At 38.2% G+C, this 24,818-nt stretch overlaps 1 protein-coding gene across 2 annotated transcripts in view; it reads left to right on the top strand.

Annotated features, from left to right (window-relative positions):
- The window catches only part of CNTNAP5 (contactin associated protein family member 5), a 1,075,483-nt gene that overhangs the window by 860,679 nt on the left and 189,986 nt on the right, over window positions 1-24,818 (top strand). For both annotated transcript variants that reach the window (XM_068967132.1, XM_068967133.1), the window contains exons 15-16: window positions 15,018-15,145; window positions 15,312-15,482. In XM_068967132.1, the coding sequence (XP_068823233.1) occupies window positions 15,018-15,145; window positions 15,312-15,482 (299 nt within the window). The remainder of the gene's footprint in view (window positions 1-15,017; window positions 15,146-15,311; window positions 15,483-24,818) is intronic.

Genomic DNA, 24,818 nt, shown 5'->3' on the forward strand with positions numbered 1-24,818 from the left:
TATCTCATGTAATTATCTCAACAACAATTGAGGCTGGTTTTATTAACTCTTTGCCCCAGAAAAGGAAATCAAGGCTCTGAAATGCTAAGTGTCTTGGATAAAGTCACATGTCTAAGGGGATAGAGTAGGAAATTCCAGCTGAGTCCAAGTCAGTACCCTTGCTGACTGCATCCAAGGAGTTGCTAAGTTTGCATTTTGCATAGCAGCCAGTGAGGATGCCAAAGAGACCTCTCCCAGGGCATCTCTAATCATAATCACTGCATGGTGTATTTTGCTCTCTGCTAAGCCAAGTAGAGCCTCAGTTGTCTTCCAAGACTCTAGTAATTGATAATATTTTATTCTGTTTTGAGCAACCTCTGTAACTGAGTTACTTGCTATCATATATTTCAATGTTATTGTTGTCTGGTCATTAAGTTGTGTCAGACTCTTTGCAACCACATGGACTGCAGCACGCCAGAATTCCCTGTCCCTCGCCATCTCCTGCAGTTTGCTCAAACTCATTTCCATTGAGTCAGTGGTGCCATCCAGCCATCTCATCCTCTGTCATCCCCCTCTCCTGCCTTCAATCTTTACCAGCATCAGAGTCTATTTCAATGAGTCGGCTCTTTGCATCAGGTGGCCAAAGTATTCTAGCTTCAGCATCTGTCCTTCCCATAAATATTCAGGGTTGATTTCCTTTGATGAGGTTTGATGGGTGCCAAGTAAATAAGAAAAAATGAGTATGCTCTGAGTATAGATGAAAGTAAAGCAGCTCTGAAGATGGATGAGAGTGGAGGGAGAAAACACCCCAAACATGATCCTTTGAATAAAGGGAAGCATCAAAGAGACTTCTGAACAGGTATACTATAGAGCTGATTTCTGCAGGGGTTTCCATCCCTGTCGAAGAACTAAAAACGAAGAAAGAAAGAAATGAGAAAACTTGTAATGAATAACAGTCTCACAGTGAATGATTGTTTGCACAGGAACTTCTCTTCAATAGAATGACTCAGCGTCTAGACCTCCTCTCAGTCAGGTGTTTTCTGACTTAATAACTTCAGACGAATGGGCTGCTGAGAGCAGGAAGGGAGGTTGTCAAACAGCTCATGCCTAGAGATCTCACAAGACAGTGTTTGGAAGTGGAAAAACAGTCATCTGGCTGAAAGGAAACAGGTTGGGACACAAAGGATGGTTGTAGAACAATAAAAACAATGTTGGGTGGTGAGATGGAGGAGCAGAAAGATGGTCCAAATTGTGCCTCCTCTTGATGGCCCGGACCTGGATGAAAAATTTTCTCATCCAATCAACCAGGTAAAACTAAGATGAAGCTCTCTTTTTTAATAGCAGGACATACTTGAATTTATTCATAAGCAAGCATAGATATTTTATGTGATTTTCAGTCACTCTGTTCGTTGCCTCTTGTATTTACTTCTCCCTTGTATAAATGACATGGCACAGAATAGAAAGAAAAAATGGTATAAAGTTTATATTCTGGTCATCTGATCATCGAAAAAAGGAAATCTATTGTTCTTTTTTTTTTTTTTTTTAAAAGCAGGATATTTAGGTTATTCATTTTTACTCAGTGTGTGGTATCCTGGAGCTTCAAATCACTGTTAGCCCTTGATTGCACTTCTCTGCCACCAAGAAATTATCTAATAAATGGTGCTGAAGCCATGAATGAATAATGGGTGAATGACTTCCGGTAAAGGCATTTTTACCTCTCTGTCTTTTTGAAAATTGGGCTATGATCATTCAAGGATTAACAGATATTTACTGCAGTGTTGACTGTTACCCACCTTTTATTATCTCACCAGAAATATTTACTCAAAGTTTGAACTTTTTTGCGGCAGATTGATTTTCTCTCAGCTATCAAAGCATAGTCAGAAGTGGTCATGCCACTCCCAAAGCTATATTTTTATACATTTGCCTTGAGCTGTTTTCTTTGTAAAGACAGGTCTAATTCAGTCCCAGAACCTTGACCTTCACAAGGGCCCTTCACTCCTTTCCTTGGAGACTTAATGAGACAATCGCCTTGGGGAAAATGATGCTGGTTACATCCAAGGGTTTATGGTTTTGATGTTTCTTCATATAAGCTATTCTTTGACTTTTCAGACCCCTTTTGATTTCCCCAAAACCACTACCTCTGGGATTCCCACCCTCAGTGCAGCGATGGTGCTTCAAACTAGGTAATGTCATAAGATGGGGCAGGAATTCTGAAATCTGGAAAATAAAGGCTCTATTTCTTGTTTTAAAAAAAATAATATTGTACAATCTCTACTGGAGGAAGTGTTTTATTCATAGATCTGTTTATGAGCTATTCCAGTGATTATTAGGGTTCGCAGGGTTTTTACTCTCTCAGTCCTCGATTTCCATGTGCATCTAGCAATACAATCAGAGCCAGAGCCTTGCATTGGAAAAAGTGTGCTTGGCACACGGTAAGTTATTCATATGTTAACTTCTGAGTGAATGAATGAATCCATGAGGTGTTTTTTTTTTTTTTTTTTTTTTCCCTTTCTCCCCATACTCTCATCCTGGACAAATATGCCTTCTCCTTGCTGGTTATGTTCTGCTCTTTTATTCCGTAAATTGTCACTGAAAGCATATATACTGGAGCAACTTGATATTGACTTGTTTACACTAACAATCCTATGACTGGGTTTCAGATTGTTTTTAAATAAAGTGTCTTGCTGTGTATCTGATAGGAGATGAAAGAAGGCATCACACACTGAGGAATAAAAGAAAAATACAAAAATGGGAAAGCACAACTTATAATCAGGGATTGATATTTCAAAACTAACATATCACATCACCACTTTATAGAAATCTAGATGGAGTACAATAGTTAATACTTTGCCAAGGGTAGCATTAAGCGATATTTTTGTTTTTGTATTTTTTATTCAATGCTGCTGCTGCTGCTGCTGCTAAGTCACTTCAGTCGTGTCCAACTCTGCGACCCCATAGACGGCAGCCCACCAGGCTCCGCTGTCCCTGGGATTCCCCAGGCAAGAACACTGGAGTGGGTTGCCAGTTCCTTCTCCAATGCATGGAAGTGAAAAGTGAAAGTGAAGTTGCTCAGTGTGTCTGACTCTTCGCGACCCCATGGACTGCAGCCTACCAGGCTCCTCCATCCATGGGATTCTCCAGGCAAGAATACTGGAGTGGGGTGCCATCACCTTCTCCATCAATGATGCTACCATCCTATTAATAACATCTAATTTCAAAATATCTAATAGGCAATTTAAGACCTACTGGTTCTAGGAAACAAAACATAGCTATGAGATATGCTTCTTCTTCTTTTTTTTTTACAATTATAAAGATCAAAGATGTAGACTGAGGCTTCTATTGCCTCAGTTACCTGTCAACCTGTAAAACTTCATCATCTCTAGATTTTATGTAGAGTCATATTTCTTCAGTAATTGCAGAACTGTGAGTATCCAAAATAGAATCAAAGTCAATGTCAAGGTTAAAAATGTACATTTCTTTAGTAAATTTTATACAACATTTTGATGTGGGCCATTACTGTATACCAAAATATTATAATTCTACTTAGTGCAATGAGTCTTTGGCTTCTATTTTAATGTGCTGACTTATCACTAAGTATATGGCATTAGTCACCTAAAAGTAGCTCTTACTCAGGATAAAATTAGATGAGCTGCTTACTTTTTTGGACATTCTTTAAGTTTGCTTATAGCTGTCAGTTTTGACTCACTTAGCAATGTGTGGGGAGATAACTTTTTCTGATTTTTAAAATTTAGAAGTTTTTTTAAAGTCACAAAATAAATTTGTTTATTATATCCTTATTATAAAAATTCAAATATTGCAGAAATAGTAAATAAAAAAGAAGCTCCTTCTTTATTATCACTAGGAATTATTTTATTATACCTAATATGTAAATTTTATCATTTTACATATTACCTTTAGATAGTAATAGTGGAGCATTTTCTGTGAAAGTGAAAGTGTTAGTTGCTCAGTCACATCCGACTTTTTGCTACCCCATTAACTGTAGTCCACTAGGCTCTTCTGTCCATGGAATTCTCCAGATAAGAATACTGGAGTGGGTAGCCATTCCCTTCCCCAGGGGATCTTCCTTGCCCAAGGATCAAACCCTGGTTTCCTGCCCTGCAGGCAGATTCTTTATGGTCTGAGCCAAAAGGGAAGCCCACATGTAGGGTACATCTACATATAAATATCTTCTTATGTATTTGTCATATTTATGAATATTAAAGTTTATTCATTTTTCACTGTTTTAATACAAAACATATCATTCTGCAACTTTCTTTCTACATGAAATATATCTCAGAGAGCTTTGACTTAGCATCTTTAAATAAGCATAAGCATGAATGCATCCTGTCCATTTTAATGGCTGTAAAGTATAGTTGTATCATAGCTTATAGCTTGTCATGAAATTATAAATATTTTATTTGTAAATGATATTTTAGTATTAGAAAAAGTGTTGCAATGAATATTTCTAAGTCTTGACATACTTTTTAAAAAATTTTTAATTATTAGTATTTCTATTTCATAGCTTTCTAGTGTAGGATTGTTAAATCATCCACTTTTCTACTTTGGCAGATGTAGCCAAATTATGGAAGGGACTTTGGACTTTATACAAACCACAAAGGCATTAGTTCAGAGCTGGCCTCCCTGACCGTGGGGTGAGCAGGTGGCTTTACCACAGAACTCACTAGATCTGCAGAATTCATTTGCATCAAAACAGTGCCACACAGACACTTCAGTTGACCCAACTTATGATTGCCAGGGAGAAAGATGGGGAAAAGGAATAGTTAGGGGGCTGGGAATGGACAGGTACACACTGCTATATTTAAAATGGATAACCAACAAGGACCTATTGTGTAGCACAGGGAACTTTGCTCACTGTTATGTGGCAGCCTGGATGAGAGGGGAGTTTGGGGGAGAATGGGTACATGCATATGTATGGCTCAGTCCCTTTGCTGACAACATGGAACTATTACAACATTTTCAATTGGCTATAGTCTAATACAAAATAAAAAGTTAAAAAAAAAAAAAAAAAAAACAAAAAAAAAAACAGGGCCACACAGGGAGACATTAGTTGCAACCTCTTTTCACTCAGAAATTTCTAAAACCTTTTGCCAGGTGCGGACAACTCTGACAGGACCCTGGTGATGTTGGACCATCCTTTCATTTTTTTTTTTGTTTGTCATTTCTACTGTGCCTGTTGGTGCTCCAAGTGACATTCATGCTATTTACAAATGAACCCCAGTGTCTTGGCCTTGTTTTCAAAGAGTCTTCATTATTAAGAAGAAGGAGGAGAAAGAGGAGAGAGGAAGGAGGAGAAGAAAAGGAAGAATTAATTTTCTCTCTTTTGTAAATCTGTCATAGATTTTTAGTGAAAATATTACAAAGTAATATATGTAATTAATACCCAGAACACACAAATGTGGCTACTTATTCTGGCTGCACCCTCATTGTCTGTATCTAAACTGTAATGTATCTCTATATCACTTTATTTTGCAATGGGATGATCAAATCTTGAATTTGTCACTTACTATCATTTAGCCTCTCTGAATTTCAGGTTCTTATTTGATTTAAGGAAATGCAAAGAAACAGAAGAAAAGAATGCCCATATCTGGGGAGTGCTGGTTGAGTTGGCATGAATTTACTCATCTAGCAATCTACCAGATATTTAGTTCTCAAAAATGTGTTAGTCATTGGTTTTATTGTTATTTTATTACTTTTACAGCATCTTAAACTAAGAGGCAATATCAATTTATAGAATTTAGACTAACTTATTTTTGTTTGTGTTTAATTTTCATTGGAGTATAGTTTTTTTTTTTCTTTTTTACAATGTTGTGTTAGTTTCTACAGCAAGATGAATGAACACACATATATATATCCCCTCTTTTTTGAATTTCCTTCCCATTTTGGTCACCACAGAGCATTGAGTAGAGTTTCCTGTGCTGTACAGTAGGTTGTCATTAGTTAACTACTTTAATTAACTTCTACAAAAACTGTGCATACCTATATGCAATAAAATAAGAAAATGAACTAGTGTATCAGAGTAATCAAATATATCACTCATCCATCATACTCTGAGTAAAATAAGGAAAGAGCACTGAAGACCTCTCTCCCTAGAATTGGACTGCTCTCTGAAATTTCACTGGTAAAACTCATGCTGTCATGGTTGGGGCTGGGTCTGCCAGCTAGAGATAAACCAGGAGATTGCTTGCTAAACGTGTCACCAAAGAGTTTGCAGGCTCCAAGAATTCCTGTCAAGGTGACCTATGTGTAATCTCAGAGAATGCAGGGCTGGAAAATGATTGCAAATTAGAGAACTGAAACCTAATCAATTGAAGTGTATCTTGTGTGGAGAAAGCCTGTGTGAACAGAATGGGAGAGTCAGCCTGAGACCCAGGAGGACAGCTCAAGGACTCAGGACTGGGTTTTTTCTGGCTCTGTCTGGAGATGTTAGATAAACATGGGCAACACAGCTTCCACTCATGAGACAGCCACTCTCTGTAAGAAGCACACAAGGCCTGGAGGATAGAAAAGGACGCTGGTTACAGCAGAAGCTCTGCTTTCCACCCTAGCTTCTCCTGACCTTCTCACATGGCTCATCAGCTAACGAACCCACCAATAATGCAGGAGATGCATGAGATGTGGGTTCGATCCCTGGGTGTGGAAGACCCCTGGGAGAAGAGCATGGCAACCCATTTCAATATTCTTGCCTGAAAAATCCCACAGACAGAGGAGCCCAGTGGATTATGGTTCATGGGATTGCAAAGAGTCTGGGATGCCTGAAGTGAGTCAGCACACACTAGCTTCTCCACTTGCCAACACCATCCCCTGAGAGGTCACCTCTTTCCTTGGTTTCCTCTGCTTGCAAGCAGGCAAAGTTATAATACCATCGTAGGACTGTTGTGAGGGTGGAATAAGATCAGATGTAAAATTCTTATTTGTGTGGTTACCTGGCCAGGGAAAGGCAAGAGGTGGCTCCCATCTCAAGTCTTGCAATGTGAGATGCTCAGTGGAATCCCAGAGCCAGCAGTAGGGTCTAAGAATAGCAGCCCCACACCCATGCAGGGCCTCTATCCTATGGGCCTTTTTCTTTTAGGAAGAATTCCTCTTATAAAAGACAAGTGTGGCTTTAAATAGCAATTTTTGTCTACTCTAATATGTTAAGCATTTTAAAATTTGGACCCTTCCTGTCAGAGATTTCTTTACAAGGTTTGAAGCAATGAAGCACATCTTGTCCACATGTGTGTCTATGTTTCTGAGCATGTGGAGAAGTGTGTGAGGGGACAGGGCTGAGGGGGGAGCAGCCAAAGCAGGTCAGGTAACTCTCACCTGGGCCCAGGCAGACTCTGGGGCTCAGAACAGAACTGAGGCCAGGAGGATGAGGATAAGGCAGTGAATAGTGGTGTAAAGAAAGGGAGCTTGATGGACATTGTTGATCAACAATGGGAGAAACTGAGGCAAAGAGGAGAAATGAAGCCCCATAGGTGTTCCACCTCAGCAGCTGGGGAGCCCAGGGCCAAGTCATTCACAGAGTAACAAGTAGGGTGGCCAATCCCTGGGAAGGTAACCAGTGGAGGAGGTTTGGACATATGAGTTAGAGATAACTATTGACATGTAAAAAGATGTTTCACAGACAGCTGAATGAATATGTATTCATGACAAAATGCATGTGAGTGTGTGTGTGCGAAACAGGGAAAAGGGCAACACTAAGGTGCTGCAGTATGTGGAGTAAGTTGGACACTGACATATTCTGTGGAAAAGAGCAATTCAGTGACATTTCATGGGTGTGGAAGGAGAAAAGGCTAATTTTGGTTAGGCTGGGAAGAAGGGTGAGAGAGGAGAAAGTATGCAGACATTCTGTGAAGAGATTTTATGGCACTACCGAATCTTCCTTTCTTTCCTGTCCTATCAGGAACAGGTTAATCAAATGATGACTACAAAAACCTTAATCCTTGCTAATACTTTTAAAATTCCATTTTATACTCATAAGCTCTGTAAGGCCATTTGCATTTCTTACTAATGAAGTAGCACTGGGTAAACTTTAACTGTATTCATATACCAAGACCTGATTTTGTTTTTTCACATCTACGTGAGACAATCCCCATGCGTTCAGGTTTAAAGAATATTTACAGAAAAAAATACAGTTTCCAAAAATATTAAATATATGCCAACACTGTCTTATTTTTGCCTTCATGTAAGAAACATGGGCGTAAGAAACACAAATAATGCATACTAAATGCATATATGTGGAATCTAGAAAAATGGTATAGATGAATATTTGCAGGGCAGGAATAGAAATGCAGACATAGCGAACAGACACGTAGACAAAGCGGGGCAGAGGGGTGGGATGAATTGGGAGATTGAGACTGACACATATACACTACAGTATATAAAATAGGTAGATAGTGGGAACCTGCTGTCTAGAGCAGGGAACTCAGCTCTGTGATGACTTAGATAGGTAGGATGGGGCAGGGAATGGGAGATCCAGGAGGGAGCAGATATAGGTATATGTGTGATTGATTCACTTTGTTGTACAGCAGAAACTAACACAAGATTGTAAAGCAACTCTATACACCCTGCCCCCAAAAAGAAATACTAGGAACTGAAATAGACTCCAGATAGATATGGCCTGATCAGTGGAGGGGGGCGGCATAAGTGAAGGGACATTATCCTCTGGGGTAGACTACAGTGACCACAGTCAATGTTTTCACATTTTCAACCAAGTGACCCTGGAGCTTCTTGTCATCTGATCCCTTAGGTTGTTTTTGTTTATCTGGAAGTCTTAATAAGGAAGACAAGAAGAAAATAACTGTCTCACCCAAAGTTAAGTTATAATTTCTGGCAAATATCAGTATGGTATTTAGACTTGTTGGGTTGTTTGTGGGCATTATCCAGCCTTTCTTCCTTCACATCCACAGCAAATGGACAGTATTATGTAACCCACTGAACAGAAAGGTGTGCAGAGTCTCTTGAGACCAGTCCTTTCAGATTTAAACAAAAGCTTCTGAGGGACCTGAAGCCTTGAGTTCTTTGCATAATTTTCTAGGTTTATCTACTTTATGAATAATATGTTATTGGTTTCATTTGAGTGACTGAGAGAAGAATATAAAAGGAAAAAAAAAATCCTCATTTAATCAGCTGTCACCCAAGTGATGCTATAAAATAATTGCAGCAGTTACTCAAAAACTAGCTGATGGAAAAATGGCAGCATGTCAGTTTTTGCTACACTTTAATGACACATTAAGAAATCAGTAACCTCTGCTCTGCAGTCCTGATTTTGGTAAATTCTTCAGATTCAGATAGTAAAACTAAAAACGAGACTATTTTGGCTAATTCTATGCCATAAGCTTGCTCTTGAGAAAATTTGAGTCTTTTTCTTAATGTTCGTGTTTTATCATTAGTACACATGCATGCCTTTTTTTGAATTATTTTTATAGTTTTTAATAAAATATAATTGCTTTACAGTGTTGTACTAGTTTCTGCTATACAGTGAAGTGAATCAGTCATGTAGATATACACATACCCCTCCCCTACTCCTCACATTGCCTGGAGGAAATGGTGAAAATGAAACGGTTAGTTGCTCAGAAGTGTCTGACTCTGTCACCCCACGGACTGTAGTCTGCCAGGCTCTTGGCTCCATGGAATTCTCCAAGCAAGAATCCTGGAGTGGGTAGCCATTCCCTTCTCCAGGGAATCTTCTTGACCTAGGTAGGGGTTGAACCCTGGTCTCCCACATTGTGGGAAGATTCTTTACTGTCAGAACCACCAGGAAATCAGCCATATGTATACATATATCTCCTCCCTCTTGGACCTCTCTCCGTCCCCCATCCCACTCCTCCAGGTCATTACAGAGCACTGAGCTGAGCTCCCTGCACTATGCAGCAGCTTGCTGCTAACTATTCACTTTACACATATGCAGATGATACCACTCTAATTATAGAAAGCAAAAAGGAACCAAAGAGCCTTTTGATGAGGTTGAGAGAAGAGAGTGAAAAAGCTGGCTTAAAACTCAATATTAAAAAAAACTAAGATCATGGCATCCAGCCCCATAACTCCATGGCAAATAGAAGGGGAAAAAGTAGAATTAATGACACATTTCCTCTACTTGGGCTCTAAAATTACTGTGGATGGTGACTGCAGCCATGAAATTAGAAGACAATTGCTTCTTGGCATGAAAGCTATTACAAACCTAGACAGTGCATTAAAAAACAAAGACATCACTTTGTCAACAAAGGTCTATATAGTCAAGGCTATAGTCTTTCTAGTAGTCAAGTACAGAGATGAGAACTGGATCTATGCTGAAGAACTGATGCTTTTGAACTGTGGTGACGAAGGAGACTCTAGAGAGTCCCTTGGACAACTAGGAGATCAAACCAGTGGATCTTAAAGGAAATCAACCCTGAATACTCATTGGAAGGACTGATGCTGAAGCTGAAGCTACAATACTTTGGCCACCTGATTTGAAGAGTTGACTCACTGGAAAAAACCCTGATGCTGGGAAAGATTGAGGGCAGGAGGAGAAGGGGATGACAGAGAATATGGTTGGATGGCATCACCAATTCAATGGACTTGAACTTGGGCAAACTCTGGGAGATGGTGAAGGACAGGGATGCAGTCCATGGGGTCGCAAAGAGTCAGACATGATTTGGTGAATGAACAACAACAGTGTGGTAGTGTAAATATGTTAACTGTAATCTCGCAATTCATCTTATCTTCCCCTTCCCCTCCCTGAGCCCACATGTCCATTCTCTATCTCTGTATGTCTATTCTTGCCCTGGAAATTACGACATGCCAAACTACCTGGAAATTATATAGACATATAGAATGTGTCTATAGTATATTCTTTGTGCCCTTTGAGCTTCCATAGCTAGGACTCTGACTGGCCTGCTCAGTCATGCCAGCTGTGGGGCTCCTTTTCTTATTCCCTTTAAAAATCTTTGTATTTAATTTTTTTAAATTTTGTATTGGGGTATAGCTGATTAACAAACAATGTTGCAATAGTTTTCAGTGTATAGCAAAGGTACTCAGCCCTTCATATATGTGTATCCATTATCCCCCAAACTCCCTGCCAACATTTTTATTTCAAAGGTGACTGGGAATTTCAATAGCTATTTATTGAATCCCTATTATGCAATAGTTGACTTGTTAACTTTTATGTACATTATCTACTTTAACTTTTTACAACAATATCAAATTAGTATTATTATCCCCATTTAAGAGATCAGGGTTAGCAAGAAGATCCAACCAGTCCATCCTAAAGGAAATCAGTCCTGAATATTCATTGGAAGGACTGATGCTGAAACCGAAACTCAAATACTTTGGCCACTTGATGTGAAGAACTGACTCATTTGAGAAGACCCTGATTCTAGGAAAGATTAAAGTCAGGAGGAGAAGGGGACAATAGAGGATGAGATGGTTAGATGGCATCACTGACTCAATGGACATGAGTTTGTGTAAGCTCCGGGAGTTGGTGATGGACAGGGAAGCCTAGTGTGCTGCAGTCTATGGCGTCACAAAGCATCAGACACAAACGAGTGGCTGAACTGAAGAGATTAGGAAATTGAGTCACCCAGTGACCTCATGACATCATACAGATAGTGTGCTGAGGCACAGGGATTTAACCCGTGCCCTCTAGCCTAATTGCATTGTCTTCCCACTACAACAAAATCATTTCTGTACTTAAAAAGTACATCAGCACCCTTTAGGAAGAGTCTTGTATGTTGTTCCAAAGAAAGACAAAGTCTGTAAAGTGTTTGCCCTTGAGAAGACAAGCTCTTCTCAAAAGCCAAAGAAAAACAACTTTGTGTGTAGAACAGCAACTCTGCAGCTGCAGACTTCCTGTCTATTAATAGGTACACCATAATTTGTATCATTTTTATGCCATCTCCCCAAATATTCTACCCATTAATTCTTTGAAGTGCTTTAATCAGTCTTGTCATTCACACATTGAATTAAATCCAGTTTTATTCTCCATGCAACCCTAAGTGCATGAATAAATTTGCAAAGTCCTTTGATGCCTAAGGGGCCTGCAAGACACCCCTCACCTGTCTTATTGGCCAGCAGTGTTGGTTACTACCACACTTTTTTTTTTTTAAGAATTTTAAATCCATTTTTAAGATTTAAAAATTGAGTAGTTTTATATTGATATTCCAGTCTGGCCCACTGGTCTTACATTTGTGAAGAGCATACTTACTTGTTAGAAATGGCCATAACTGCCTCCTGAAGACAGAACATCATCTTTATCTCAGTCTTCCTCTCTTTCTCCCTCTTTTCCCACCTGATACTGAAGCTGTGTGTCAGATTCCACTTATCATAACATAAAGGTGGCTTCACTCATTTGTATTATTATTTTTTTTGCCCCTGTAGTCATTTGAGTTTATGAAGTTCTTTTTCTCTGTTATTTGAAAGATATTTTTATTCTTAGAGTGATTTTGTGTATTCCAACACTTTGATAGAAGGACATCAAATTGATGTAGAAAACATGCCATAGCATATGAGGGAAGCCGTGGTTGACATTGATCGACAGACTCCAGAATCTACCATTTCCACCTTGAGAATGAAAAAAAAAAAAAAAAAAAACAAAACAAAAAACCCGTGGAGAAGTAAGATCCTATAGAGTTTAAATTTAAGTCTCTTCAGGAGACTATATGGGTTTGGCCTTTATTCTACTTTGGTCCCTTGAAATTTGCTTTGCAATGTCTCCTAGAAAAAATATTGGAACATGAAGATTCAAATTTTGTGCTGTCTGTCTAACCTTCATAGATGTGCTTTCAAATAGACACAAAAACTTATTCCATATCCTCTGATTAGCTTCTAAATATGGTACTCAAATTATGGATAACAGTTCATTTCTTTACATTTTGGGTGATTAGACTACATATATTATATATTATATAACTATTATAAATTATTAATATATTTATATTATATAATTATTATATATAATTATATTATGTATTCTATAATAATATATTAAATATATTAACATATATTATATATATAAGACTATAACAGTATATGAAGAAAGTGAAGTCGCTCAGTTGTGTCTGACTCTTTGTGACCCCATGGACTGTAGCCTACCACGCTCTTCCATCCATGGGATTTTTCATGCAAGAGTACTGGAGTGGGTTGCCATTTCCTTCTCCAGAGGATCTTCCCAACCCAGGAATCAAATTCTGGTCTCACGTATTGTAGGCAGGTGGCTGTCTGAGCCACCAGGGAAGTCCATAATGGTATATGTACAGGTAAATATTTGATTTGTTTATAACCAAAGTGAATTAGTGCATTTTTCTACAAATCTCAGGAGTTGGATGCCTAATCTTAACATTTAATTTTCCACAGCATTCTATGTACTATGGAGATCTCCAAGACAGAATTGTAACTAGGTGTATGAAAAGATGAATAGACTTGCCTCAGGCTGAAAAGTGATTTGGGGACAAGGATGAGAACTCAAATGAATGTTAACATTGCTATTTTTGAGCATTTACCATAGATTGGGTACCATGCTAAGTGACTATATCATCTCATTTAATTCTTTCTATAACTCTGTGGTATAGACATTACTTCCATTTTTCAACTGAGGATACTGTGGAATCTTAGAAACAAAACGATTTGCCCAAAGTAGCACAGTTAGAAACTGGGGATCAGGGATTTCAGAACAAATCCACGTGCTTTTAAAGCTTTATCCTTAAAGCACTACATTATGCTATGTGGTCCTTGCCATACTTCCCCAATTCATAATTAGACACACTATTTTCTTTGTCTCTAGACTCAGAGCTGTAAATAATATGTGAATGGTGATGAAATACAACATTGATATTGAATGTTTTGACAGCTGTGTTGAATTATTTGTAACTACAGAGAGAGGACCACTATTAATTTGCTCCTTCGTGCTCTTATAAAAAAAACTATTGCATCATACACTTTTCCTTGATCATTGTGACATGGTGTTCTGCCTCCCAGTTCTTAGGTATAGACAAGATGTTCCAGCTTGTGGTTACCTAAGTCTATGTGGGTGGGGAGTTCAGCCCATCCACGTGTAATTTTCAAACTGCCTCATAAGATTCAATACATTTCATATTAACATTAATGATGTATTAATGATGTATACTTGTTAAATATAAGGTTGAGCTATACACTAAGTAACTAGACCTTTGCCCCTTCTGCCATGTGACCATAGGCAAGTTATCCCATATCTCTGAGCCTCAGTTTCCTCATTTGTGATGGAAAAAATGGTACCCATTGCATAAGGGTATTACCGATCCCCTAGTATATTTCTGGCTCTAAATAGCTGCATATTCATTCAATGTCAGTTTCTTACCTACATTTTTTTAACTATCAGTTAAATGGTATGTCCTTGCCATTCATCCAAAGTCACAACTCCAAAAAAAAAAAAAAAAAAAAGGTGGGGGGAGGGCGTGTATAGCTTAACCCCATTCATTTTTAATTTTCTTGTCAAAAGCTGACTAATCAGTTTCTTAGCTGCATAATTAACAGAGACAAAGCCAGAGTCATTAACTAACAAAATCTCTAAAATGCAGAAGAGAAAAATGAAACCAACAAACTACCTAGAGTTAAAAGGTGATAAGAAACACTGTAAGCTGATTAAAACCTGTTGGCAGGTGGCTGAAACAAGTCCTTGGAGTGATTTCAAGAGGCTTTGTGATGCCTATTTCAAATTTGTTAGTGAGATAGCTGGTCTCTTCATAGTAAGAGAGGCAATGTTTCATGTTCTTTCAGTGCTGCATTGGGCAGGTGGGGTGCTCTCAAGCTACAAAAAGCAGCAACAAGCTCTGTAAGCTATTTACTTTTCTGGAAAGACTTAAGGAAGATGTAAAATCTACTTGTTTTTGGAAACTGGCCACGGATTTTGTAATTGGCATCCCAGACTTTCACACATAGATGAAAGGCCTTCTGTTAGTCTCCTCTCTGCCCTCACCCTGTTGCAACTATCCAAATCACTTTTGAAAAGAGGAGACTTGGTAAAGAATCCCTAGATTATCCACATTTTTCTCCTCTTTTTTTCTTAAATTTATATTTTTCAGGACAAATGATACTGGCTTTCTTTCCTTCAAAGACCACTTGCCTGTCACTCAGATAGTTATCACTGATACGGACAGAACAAACTCAGAAGCTGCTTGGAGAATTGGTCCCTTGCGTTGCTATGGCGACCGTGAGTACTAAATTGAAAGAAGCTTTCTCTCTCCTTACATAAGCTCAAGATGTTTTATTCCCTTATCCTTTTCCCCTGCAGTGTCCCCTAGTCCTGAAAATTATCCACATATCCAGTGCTTTCCTATAACCCATTCCATGCTTAAGGATTTCTTTTTCATTTGCAGGACACTTTTGGAATGCAGTATCATTTTATACAGAAGCCTCTTACCTCCACTTTCCTACCTTCCATGCGGAGTTCAGTGCTGATATTTCCTTCTTTTTTAAAACCACGGCTTTATCTGGAGTTTTCCTAGAAAACCTTGGCATTAAAGACTTCATCCGACTGGAAATAAGCTGTAAGTTTTCTCATTTATGAATCTAATGTAACTGATCAACAGAAGTTTTAATCTTATCTTTTCCACAAGCAACTAGTATATATTTCAACCGTCAAGTTAATCTCCCTGGGTATCTGTCAAATTACCAAAGGTAATTTCTAGTTTCTTCTTATAGTTTTTTTTTTTTTTTAATTACCTAGCAGTATTTAAAGAGTCATCCTCTCTTCAAACTAGTGCATTCCCCAAATTCCCATAGATATTTATTTGCAGTGTTCTTTATCTGATCCATGGGCATTTATTACATCTTTTTTAAGTTTTCACACCACTACAATCTCTATGGAATGATGAGAACACTAGTATTCTGCATTCTGTTTATACTTAGGGTCAACTTTGTTGCCATACTTTTGCTCCGCAAGGTGTTTTCTGACTTATTTCCCATCATCAGGAGTATGTCCCTACACAATCATTGTTTCTCTACCACTTTACCATGAACAGGGGTGTATCTAGTGAATTTTATGTCAAGATGTGGATAATTTTTTAACATTCCTTTTCCTATAAACAAAGTATATTCAGAAATAATCATGAAGTTAAATGAAAGGTAATAGAACTACATATGGAGAAATGTTTTATTAATGAAACTTTACATGTAATCATGCCAATAAAAAATTCCAGTAGAAAAAATACAATACCTTAAATAATTTAATCACCTTAATTAATTTTTTATATAAAAGGGAAAATACCTACATATTGATCTGTCACGGGAATAGTAGTAACATTAAAATTTCTGTTTCTTAGGCTTGACTGATGCAAATTTGTGAATGATGTCATCAAAACTGATTTTCTTTGCACTTTCATGTTCAAAAGAGAGCATAATGAGATTTATCCATTCATCTTCTCTCATATTAATACTTAATAAAGGGTACTTTTTATTAATTTTAAACTGAAAATATGTTGCACATTAAGCAATAGATATATACATTTTAGGAAAGATTGATTTTAAACATAAGGCTAAATTTGACAGACATTCATGAAAATTCCATTTTATGATAAATTTCAGAAGCTGCAGCACTTTCTATTTTTTCACCATCGATGCTAGCAATTTCAACTATCTGCAAAATTTAAAAAAAATATTCCCTAAAATACTTGTATTAGAAAATTCACCATGGGTTACTATTCCATTTGGTAAAGCCTTACATATTTCCTAAGGATTTGGAATTTCTTAAGCTTTCTTAGACTTCCCTGGTGGCTTAGACTGTAAGGAATCCACCTGCAATGCAGGATACCCAGGTTCAGTCTCAGGGTTGGGAAGATCCCCTGGAGAAGGGAATGACAACCCATTCCAGTATTCTTGCCTGGAGAATTCCATGAACATAGGAGCCTGGTGGACTACAGTCTATGGGGTTGCAAAGAGTGAGGCATGACTGAAAGATTAACACAAGCTCTCTTCAGGTGCAATTTGTGTTCACAGTCCCTGTGGTACTATATGTTCACCTATTTCAACAGTAGAGCTAAGTTAAACAATGATAGTACAGTAACTGTAAAAATAGAAAATCAAAACTTGAGTTCTTATTCTTAAAAACAAACATATATTTTAGTCTGCATGTTCAGGAGCCAATAGTAAGTCAGGAGTTCTCTCTATTAACTTTCCTCTTGAATATAATATGTATTAAATGGTAGGCAATGTACTATTTGAACCTTACATATACATTATTAAAAAGTAATATCAACATCAGCATTTGTTACAAATTTTTTTCTTGGTGGAGGAACGTTTTATTGCTTGCATTATTTAGAATTACTGGTGTGTAGCAATAATAGAAAACACATGTTTTAGTTGCTCTTGCTAGTTTCCTGATTCTCTGCCTTCAGTGTACACCCCTTTTTCTCATACACAAATTGGACTTCTCCCACTATCTTGCCCTTATTAAAGTCATGACTAGGGAGATGTGTGCTTTTCAATAGGTGTCTCATTTACCTGGACCCAAATGGATGTTTCCTTTGGTTTGATTGATTCAATCGACTGTATTACACTAGTAATATGACTATATGAAATACCCTTGGAAGCTTAAGTAATGTCTTAGCAACAGAAACTTAGAAATTTGAGCACTCCAGAGAAAGATATAAACGTGCTGGCTGGAAAAGATAGCTGAGGTCTCTGTACAAGTCTCCTGCAAAGCACAACGCAGCTAAGTGTTTCTTCTGCAGTTACAGCACAGTACAAAAAAAAAAGATCCCTCTTATTGGTAGTTTTAACCTCCTTTTACTCCAGTGATTTAAGCTGTTAATGGGAGGAAGCTCTTGAGGCTTTAGTGCAAAATAATATCCCTCGTATCTACCTTGGGCAAGTTCTAAATATGTAGAGTTGAGTGCCAGACATTTAATAGTATGGATATAATAACCTCAATGTAAATTCAATAAAAATCAGGCCCTAAGGCCTTTTGATTCATTAAAGCAGCAGCAAATGGCATATTATCACAAGGTAATGAGCTATGATTTAGTATTAATTACATTTCAATGTCCGATTTGTTTGTACTTTCTGGTACTGTATTTTGTCTTTTAGATGATTCTTTCTTATGCTTTTTGTTTTACTATTATGTTGTACAAAACTATTTTAAATGCAAATGATATTAAATCTGATTGAAATTTAAAATCCAGTGATGTCATTGTTTGGTGTACACATTTCACCAGATCAGAGAACATGTGTTTTTCAAACTAAGATTTTATGTAAACTTTTTCAAAGTACAAAGCCTCATATTTTAAAAATATATTGTTTTATGATTATTATTTGAAAGGAAAGACAGGACTTATCAGGTGGTCCAGTGGTTAAGAACCTGCCTGCCAATACAGGGCAAATAGGTTCAATCTCTGGTCCGAGAAGATTCCATATGCAATGGGCCAGCTAATCCTATGTTCTACAACTACTGAGCCTGTGCTCTAGGATTGAGAGCTGCAACTACTGAAGCCCATGTGCCCTAGATTCTGTGCTCTGCAACAAGAGAAGCTACCACAATGAGAAGCCTGCAAACTGCAGCTAGAGAGCAGCCCCGACTGCTCACTGCAACTAGAGAAAGCCTGTGCACAGCAGTGAAGACCTGACTTAGCCACAATAAATAAATAAACAAATTTAAAAGGAAAAACAAACAAGCATGGGGAAAAGGGGTGGATCTTTCATTTCTTACTTACAGCTGCATTCATATTATGTCCTTTTTTTTTTTTTTAATGTCCTTCTTCTGCTAGGCTATGATCTTTTTGTGCTTTGAGAATCCTTTATCAAATAAGAAGCCTTTCTCATTTATTTACTTATTTGGCTGTACCAGGTCTCAGTTTCCACATGTGGGATCTTCATGGCATCATGGGGGATCATTAGCTGAGACCTTCAAACTCTTAGTTGCAACAGAAGGGATCTTAGTCCCCTGACAAAGGATCTAACCCAGCCCCGTGCATTGGGAGCAGACAGTCTTAGACATTTGACCAGCAGGGAAATCTCCACTATATTTTTTATATAGATGAAATTTTCATCCCAGAGATTCTTCTACATGTCAATTTCTTAGAAAGAAACTAGCCCTTCATAGTAGATTTCTCAGAGTAGATTTCTCTCTCCTCCCAAAGGAATGTTACTGTGTAACTATCTGAACAGAAGTTTTCAAAATTGATGTGTCCAAATTGTTGAACATTGAACAACAAGTTCACATAAAATTCTCAATCTACTACCTTCTGGGTCACTTCCAAATAAAAACATTTTTATTTTGTAACCTTGAGATTAGTCTATACTCTATGAAACACAAGATACTCAAGTCTTAATGGATTTGTTTCAAATGAGACAAAAATAATAGCTATTTTGACACTTAGGTCACAATTGCTGTGTGGGTAAAAATAGATATTTTGGGATATATGGGAAATAGATGGGGAAACAGTGGAAACAGTGTCAGACTTTATTTTTGGGGGCTCAAAAATCACTGCAGATGGTGACTGCAGCCATGAAATTAAAAGACACTCTTTGGAAGAAAAGTTATGGCCAACCTAGATAGTATATTCAAAAGCAGAGACATTGCCGACTAAGGTCCGTCTAGTCAAGGCTATGGTTTTTCCTGTGGTCATGTAAGGATGTGAGAGTTGGACTGTGAAGAAGGCTGAGCGCCGAAGAATTGATGCTTTTGAAGTGTGGTGTTGGAGAAGACTCTTGAGAGTCCCTTGGACTGCAAGGAGATCCAACCAGTCCATTCTGAAGGAGATCAACCCTGGGATTTCTTTGGAAGGAATGATGCTAAAGCTGAAGCTCCAGTACTTTGGCCACCTCATGTGGAGAGTTGACTCATTGGAAAAGACTTTGATGCTGGGAGAGATTGGGGGCAGGAGGAGAAGGGGACGACCGAGGATGAGATGGCTGGATGGCATCACGGACTCGATGGATGGGAGTTTGAGTGAACTCCGGGAGATGGTGATGGACAGGGAGGCCTGGCGTGCTGCGATTCATGGGGTCGCAAAGAGTCGGACATGACTGAGCGACTGAACTGAGGGGAGCAGAAGAAAATGGCTGCTGAGAACGGTTTGGCATCATGAAAAGAGACTATTGATAATGCAGTGTGGATTCTAATGTCTGTTTCTTGAACTCTAAATTGTGAGGAAGTTCTTCATCTCTTCGTTGCTTATTTGTGCAAGGTGGAATTGGTGGCACCCATATGCCAATCAGACACATTTGACTATAAAAAAAAAAAAAATCACTCTGAACTGGTAAACACAAAAATGGGAATTTACTGGTACCAGGGCTTCTGACTAAGTACAGAATTGGTGGGGTACTTTACTTCTGGTTAGATTCAGCAGTGAACAAACATTAGCAGTGGTCTACTGTATTTCTCTCCCAGCTCTGACTTACAAATATCTATTATTATATCAGTTAAGTTTAGCTGTCTCTCAAGAGAGAGGCACATTTCAACTGGTGGGAAAGCACTTTGCCAAATGTCAATACAATCCTCCACCTAGGAATCAATGCCTCTGGCCGGGAAAGTGAAAATTGCAGATTGTTTTTGCCTGAGGCCCGACTCTTACGCCTGGCAGGGGTGCTAGCTGTCCCTAAAACTGTAGGGGAAATTTTCTATTTTTACTCGAAATATCTGAGTTCCTGGCTCAGAACCCCATAATAAAAGACAGAACGACAAGAGAAAAACAGAAATTTATTAACATATATACATCATGTATGGATGGGGAATACCCAGAAAAAAAAGGAGTAACTCAAAAAGGTGGCTTAGAACTTCAGCTCATATAGCATCTTGAAAGAGTAGTTAGTCTGTGGAAAAATAATTGGAAGCAGTTTAAGGATTCCCAAAATAAAGATAAAGGCTAGTTAGTAAAGTTTGTTATGTGAATTCTTCTGGTGGCATCTCCAGGCTGACATGGTCTCACATTGTCTCCAGGTGATTAACTTTTGTCCTCTTGGTAGCGAGGGGAGAAGTGATGGACAGACTACTAAATCTATATCTGTATCTATGTTAGCATCTATAGCTATATCTACATCTATGTCTGTGTCTATATATCTAGAATATTTATTAAAGGTTTTCAGATATACTATATCAACAATATTGGCAACGGGATGCTGACTTGAAGATATAATACTGAGATCCTTAGAGAACAGTAAAAGTAAATACTAATACTTTTATACAAAGTACTTTTATACTAAATGGTTAATTATTTACTCTGATTAGACATAGTTCAGTTCAGTTCAGTCACTCAGTCATGTCTGACTTCACGACCCCATGAACTACAGCACGCCAGGCCTCCCTGTTCATCACCAACTCCTAGAGTCCACCCAAACCCATGTCCATTGAGTCAGTGATGCCATCCAACCATTTCATCCTCTGTTGTCCCCTTCTCTTTCTGCCCTCAATCTTTCCCAGGATCAGGGTCTTTTCACATGAGTCAGCTCTTCACATTAGGTGGCCAAAGTATTGGAGTTTCAGCTTCAACATCAGTCCTTCCAATGAACACCCAGGACTGATCTCCTTTAGGATGATCTGGGTGGATCTCCTTGCAGTCCAAGGGACTATCAAGAGTCTTCTCCAAAACCATAGTTCAAAAGCATCAATTCTTCAGCACTCAGCTTTCTTTATAGTTCAAATTTCACATCCATACATGACCACTGGAAAAACCATAGCCTTGACTAGAGGGGCCTTTGTTGGCAAAGTAATGTCTCTGCTTTTCAATATGCTATCTAGATTGGTCATAACTTTCCTTCCAAGGAGTAAGTATCTTTTAATTTCACGGCTGCAGTCACCATCTGCAGTGATTTTTGAGCCCCCCAAAATAAAGTCAGCCACTGTTTCCCCTGCTTCCCCATCTATTTGCCAAGAAGCGATGGGACCAGATGCCATGGTCTTAGTTTTCTGAATGTTGAGCTTTAAGCCAACTTTTTCACTCTCCTCTTTCATCAAGAGGCTCTTTAGTTCTTCTTCACTTTCTGCCATAGTACTAAATGCTTTATATTCATTATTTAATTTTGCTTTCCAATTATTCTATGTATAATCATCAAGATACTATGTTTTACATTGTTTGACTCATAGTCCAAAATGCAGATGAGGACAGTAAGTCTTGAGATGCTAAATAACACATCCAGAGTCACCCAGTAAGATTCAGAATCCAGGATTCTATTCTCTGTTCATTTGAACAACTCCTTATTCTGCTTTGCAAAACTACCTCAAGGACCAAGAATGTTAGAAATCGAAAAAATAGCCCTATTTTCCTTCTTGATTTGAAGCATGGGACATTCAGAAAGCCTTTACAACTGAATGCAAAATTGTATGTGCTTTTTTTTTTTTTTTTAATCTGGTGGTATGTTTGTCATCAAATCCTCAGAGAGTCCATGCCTCCAAAAATTTTTAACGATATTTCATTTCATTTATGGCTGTCATTTTACAGATGAATTCATGGGAGGTAAGAGAGATTGATAGACTACAGTAGGGTCTTGCATCTTCTTTATTCCATTATGGTCCCTGAGATGTCTCACATGCCTGACTTTAAGGACACAGAGATGGTGTCACAGTTCAAGGAAGCAAGGGCTTTGTACAGAAGCTTTAGTTTTTTCAATTGCTTAGGAGTACTCGGTATTCAATTGCTCATGCTTATGGTACTTTTCTCCACTTGACATGCCCCTTCTTTGCCAGTCTTCTCTCAAGTACACCACGAGCTCGTTTTGTTTCATTTGTCCCTGCTTAGCACAAGCTTGGTTTGGTAAAAACCCACCCAAAGACTCAAGTAACTCCTTAACTTTGTCTTGAACTATATGGTATAAATAATGAGGGAGGATATTTGTCAGACTGTTGGAAGAAGGAGAGGCAGGAAGGTAAATTAATGATAGAGGTGATGCTACCACAGGGCCACCAGCTTTCCCATCATGGGCCACTGGGCTATGTCTATCCCCCCAGAAAACAAGAGCTAGTTCATGTTGGTCTCAAGTGACCAGTCCACCAAATCACTAGCCAATGTTGGATGTATCAACATGTATTCACTTTTTCATTTCATTCAGTTTTTTTGAGGAACCTATATTATACTGATTTATATCCAGAGTTTACTGCCCAGGTAGGGCTTGCCTAGGTTTTAAGGATGGAAGATTTGTCACAGGACAAGTGGGTTGAAAAGTGAGCTCCAGAGACACATCACTGGGATTTAAATACCAACTCTGCCGACTTTGGGTTGGAGTAATTTATCAGCCATCTGTGGATCAGTTCCCTCCTTTCTCATAGGACTGTAATGAGTTGATTAATGAAAAATGCTTAGCAGAGTGCCTGGATCATGTTAAGCACTCTAAATGTTGACTATTATTATTACATTTCACTGATTCTTCCCTAGTTCTGAGTTGATTATAGTTGATCTTTAGTAGTGACTTGAATAAAGTTAAATAATAATAATTTTAGATGTTTTTTAAGGACTTAATATCTTGATGTAAAATAAAAATAAAATAAGAAAATTGCAAAGTTGAATGTAGTTTGTGCAATGTAACATTTTAATGAATGAAATTTTAGTTTGATGAGAGCTTCCTGTATACAAGGACCAGTCCTAGGTTCTGGTTTTCCAATAAATGAGGTATTCATCTAGAGTTTGCAGACTAGCTGGGAGACAGACCACAAACAGATCATTATACAACATAGGGATAGATGTTGAAGTAGATTTAAGCACAGTCTGGAAACATAACATGGAGTTAAGAATGGCAAGGCGTGGAGAGCAGACAGAGCTGTGCAGCCAGACCTCCACAGAGATGTGCTGTCTGTGTGGAACTTAATATCCCCAAGATCAACTTTGCAGAAAGGCTTTTAGAAAAATCTTTAGCAGCCCTCCCCATCAGTCTCACCAGTCTTTACCTGTGTTTTTAAAGAGTAATGTATTTTCTTCACCCTCTCAGTATTTGTTTATTTGGTCTCTGGATGAGCAGAGCTTCAAGGTGGCACTGGTGGCCTGATAAGAAACAGGAAATGGCTCAATGGAACAATTTTGTTCTTATTTAATCTTTTCATTGTTGAATCAGATTTGCTCCCTTCAATTCTGTTTCCTTTAATGCATAGGTTTATGAGGCAAAGACGATTGATCTAATGTGATGAATCATGTTGATAACAATAACTATTATTGTTGAGTTCATCCTACACGTCAAGCACAGTTCTAGCAACTTTGTCAGGATGAATTTATAAACAACCTGATAACTAGTTAATATTTTATTCTCATTTTACAAAGAAGATTAAGTGATAATGTTCTCATTTAACAAAGGAGAAGACTAAGAGGTAATGAGCTTGAAAACTTGCCTTAGGTTATGATGGCTCCAGAGTCTATTTCTCAAATCCCATTAAAAAATATTTATTCATTTGTTTATATTTTGGCTTGCTGGGTCTTCATTGCATGCAGTGGACTTCTTATTGTGGTAGCCTCTCTTGTGGTGGAGCACAGGCTTCAGTAGTTGTGGCTCACAGGCTCTAGAGCACTGGCTCAGTAGTCATGTTGCACAGGTTTAGTTGTCCCATGGCACATGGGATCTTCCCAGAGAAGTAATCAAACTCCTGTCCCCTGCATTGGCAGGCAGATTATTAACCACAAGACCACTAGGGAACCCCTCAAATCTCATTTTAAAACCTTTTTTCTTATTGCCTCTCTTTGGGGTCTTTCACTAGGAGGCAAAGTCAAATTTTCTGCTATTTGAAATCCTCATATTGAAATATTCTTTATCAAGGTCCGCTTTCTATTAAAATTTAAATGTTGAGGAAGGAAGGATTCAGGGTGATGTTTGACCTTTGGTATTGCTGAAAATTCAGATCTGTTAGTTGATGATCTTGTCAAAGAAATACACATATCTTATTTTGGGAGTAAAAAAGGGGGGGACTGTCA

Source organism: Capricornis sumatraensis, chromosome 3, assembly GCF_032405125.1.
Source record: "Capricornis sumatraensis isolate serow.1 chromosome 3, serow.2, whole genome shotgun sequence".
Classification (NCBI taxonomy): domain Eukaryota; kingdom Metazoa; phylum Chordata; class Mammalia; order Artiodactyla; family Bovidae; genus Capricornis; species Capricornis sumatraensis.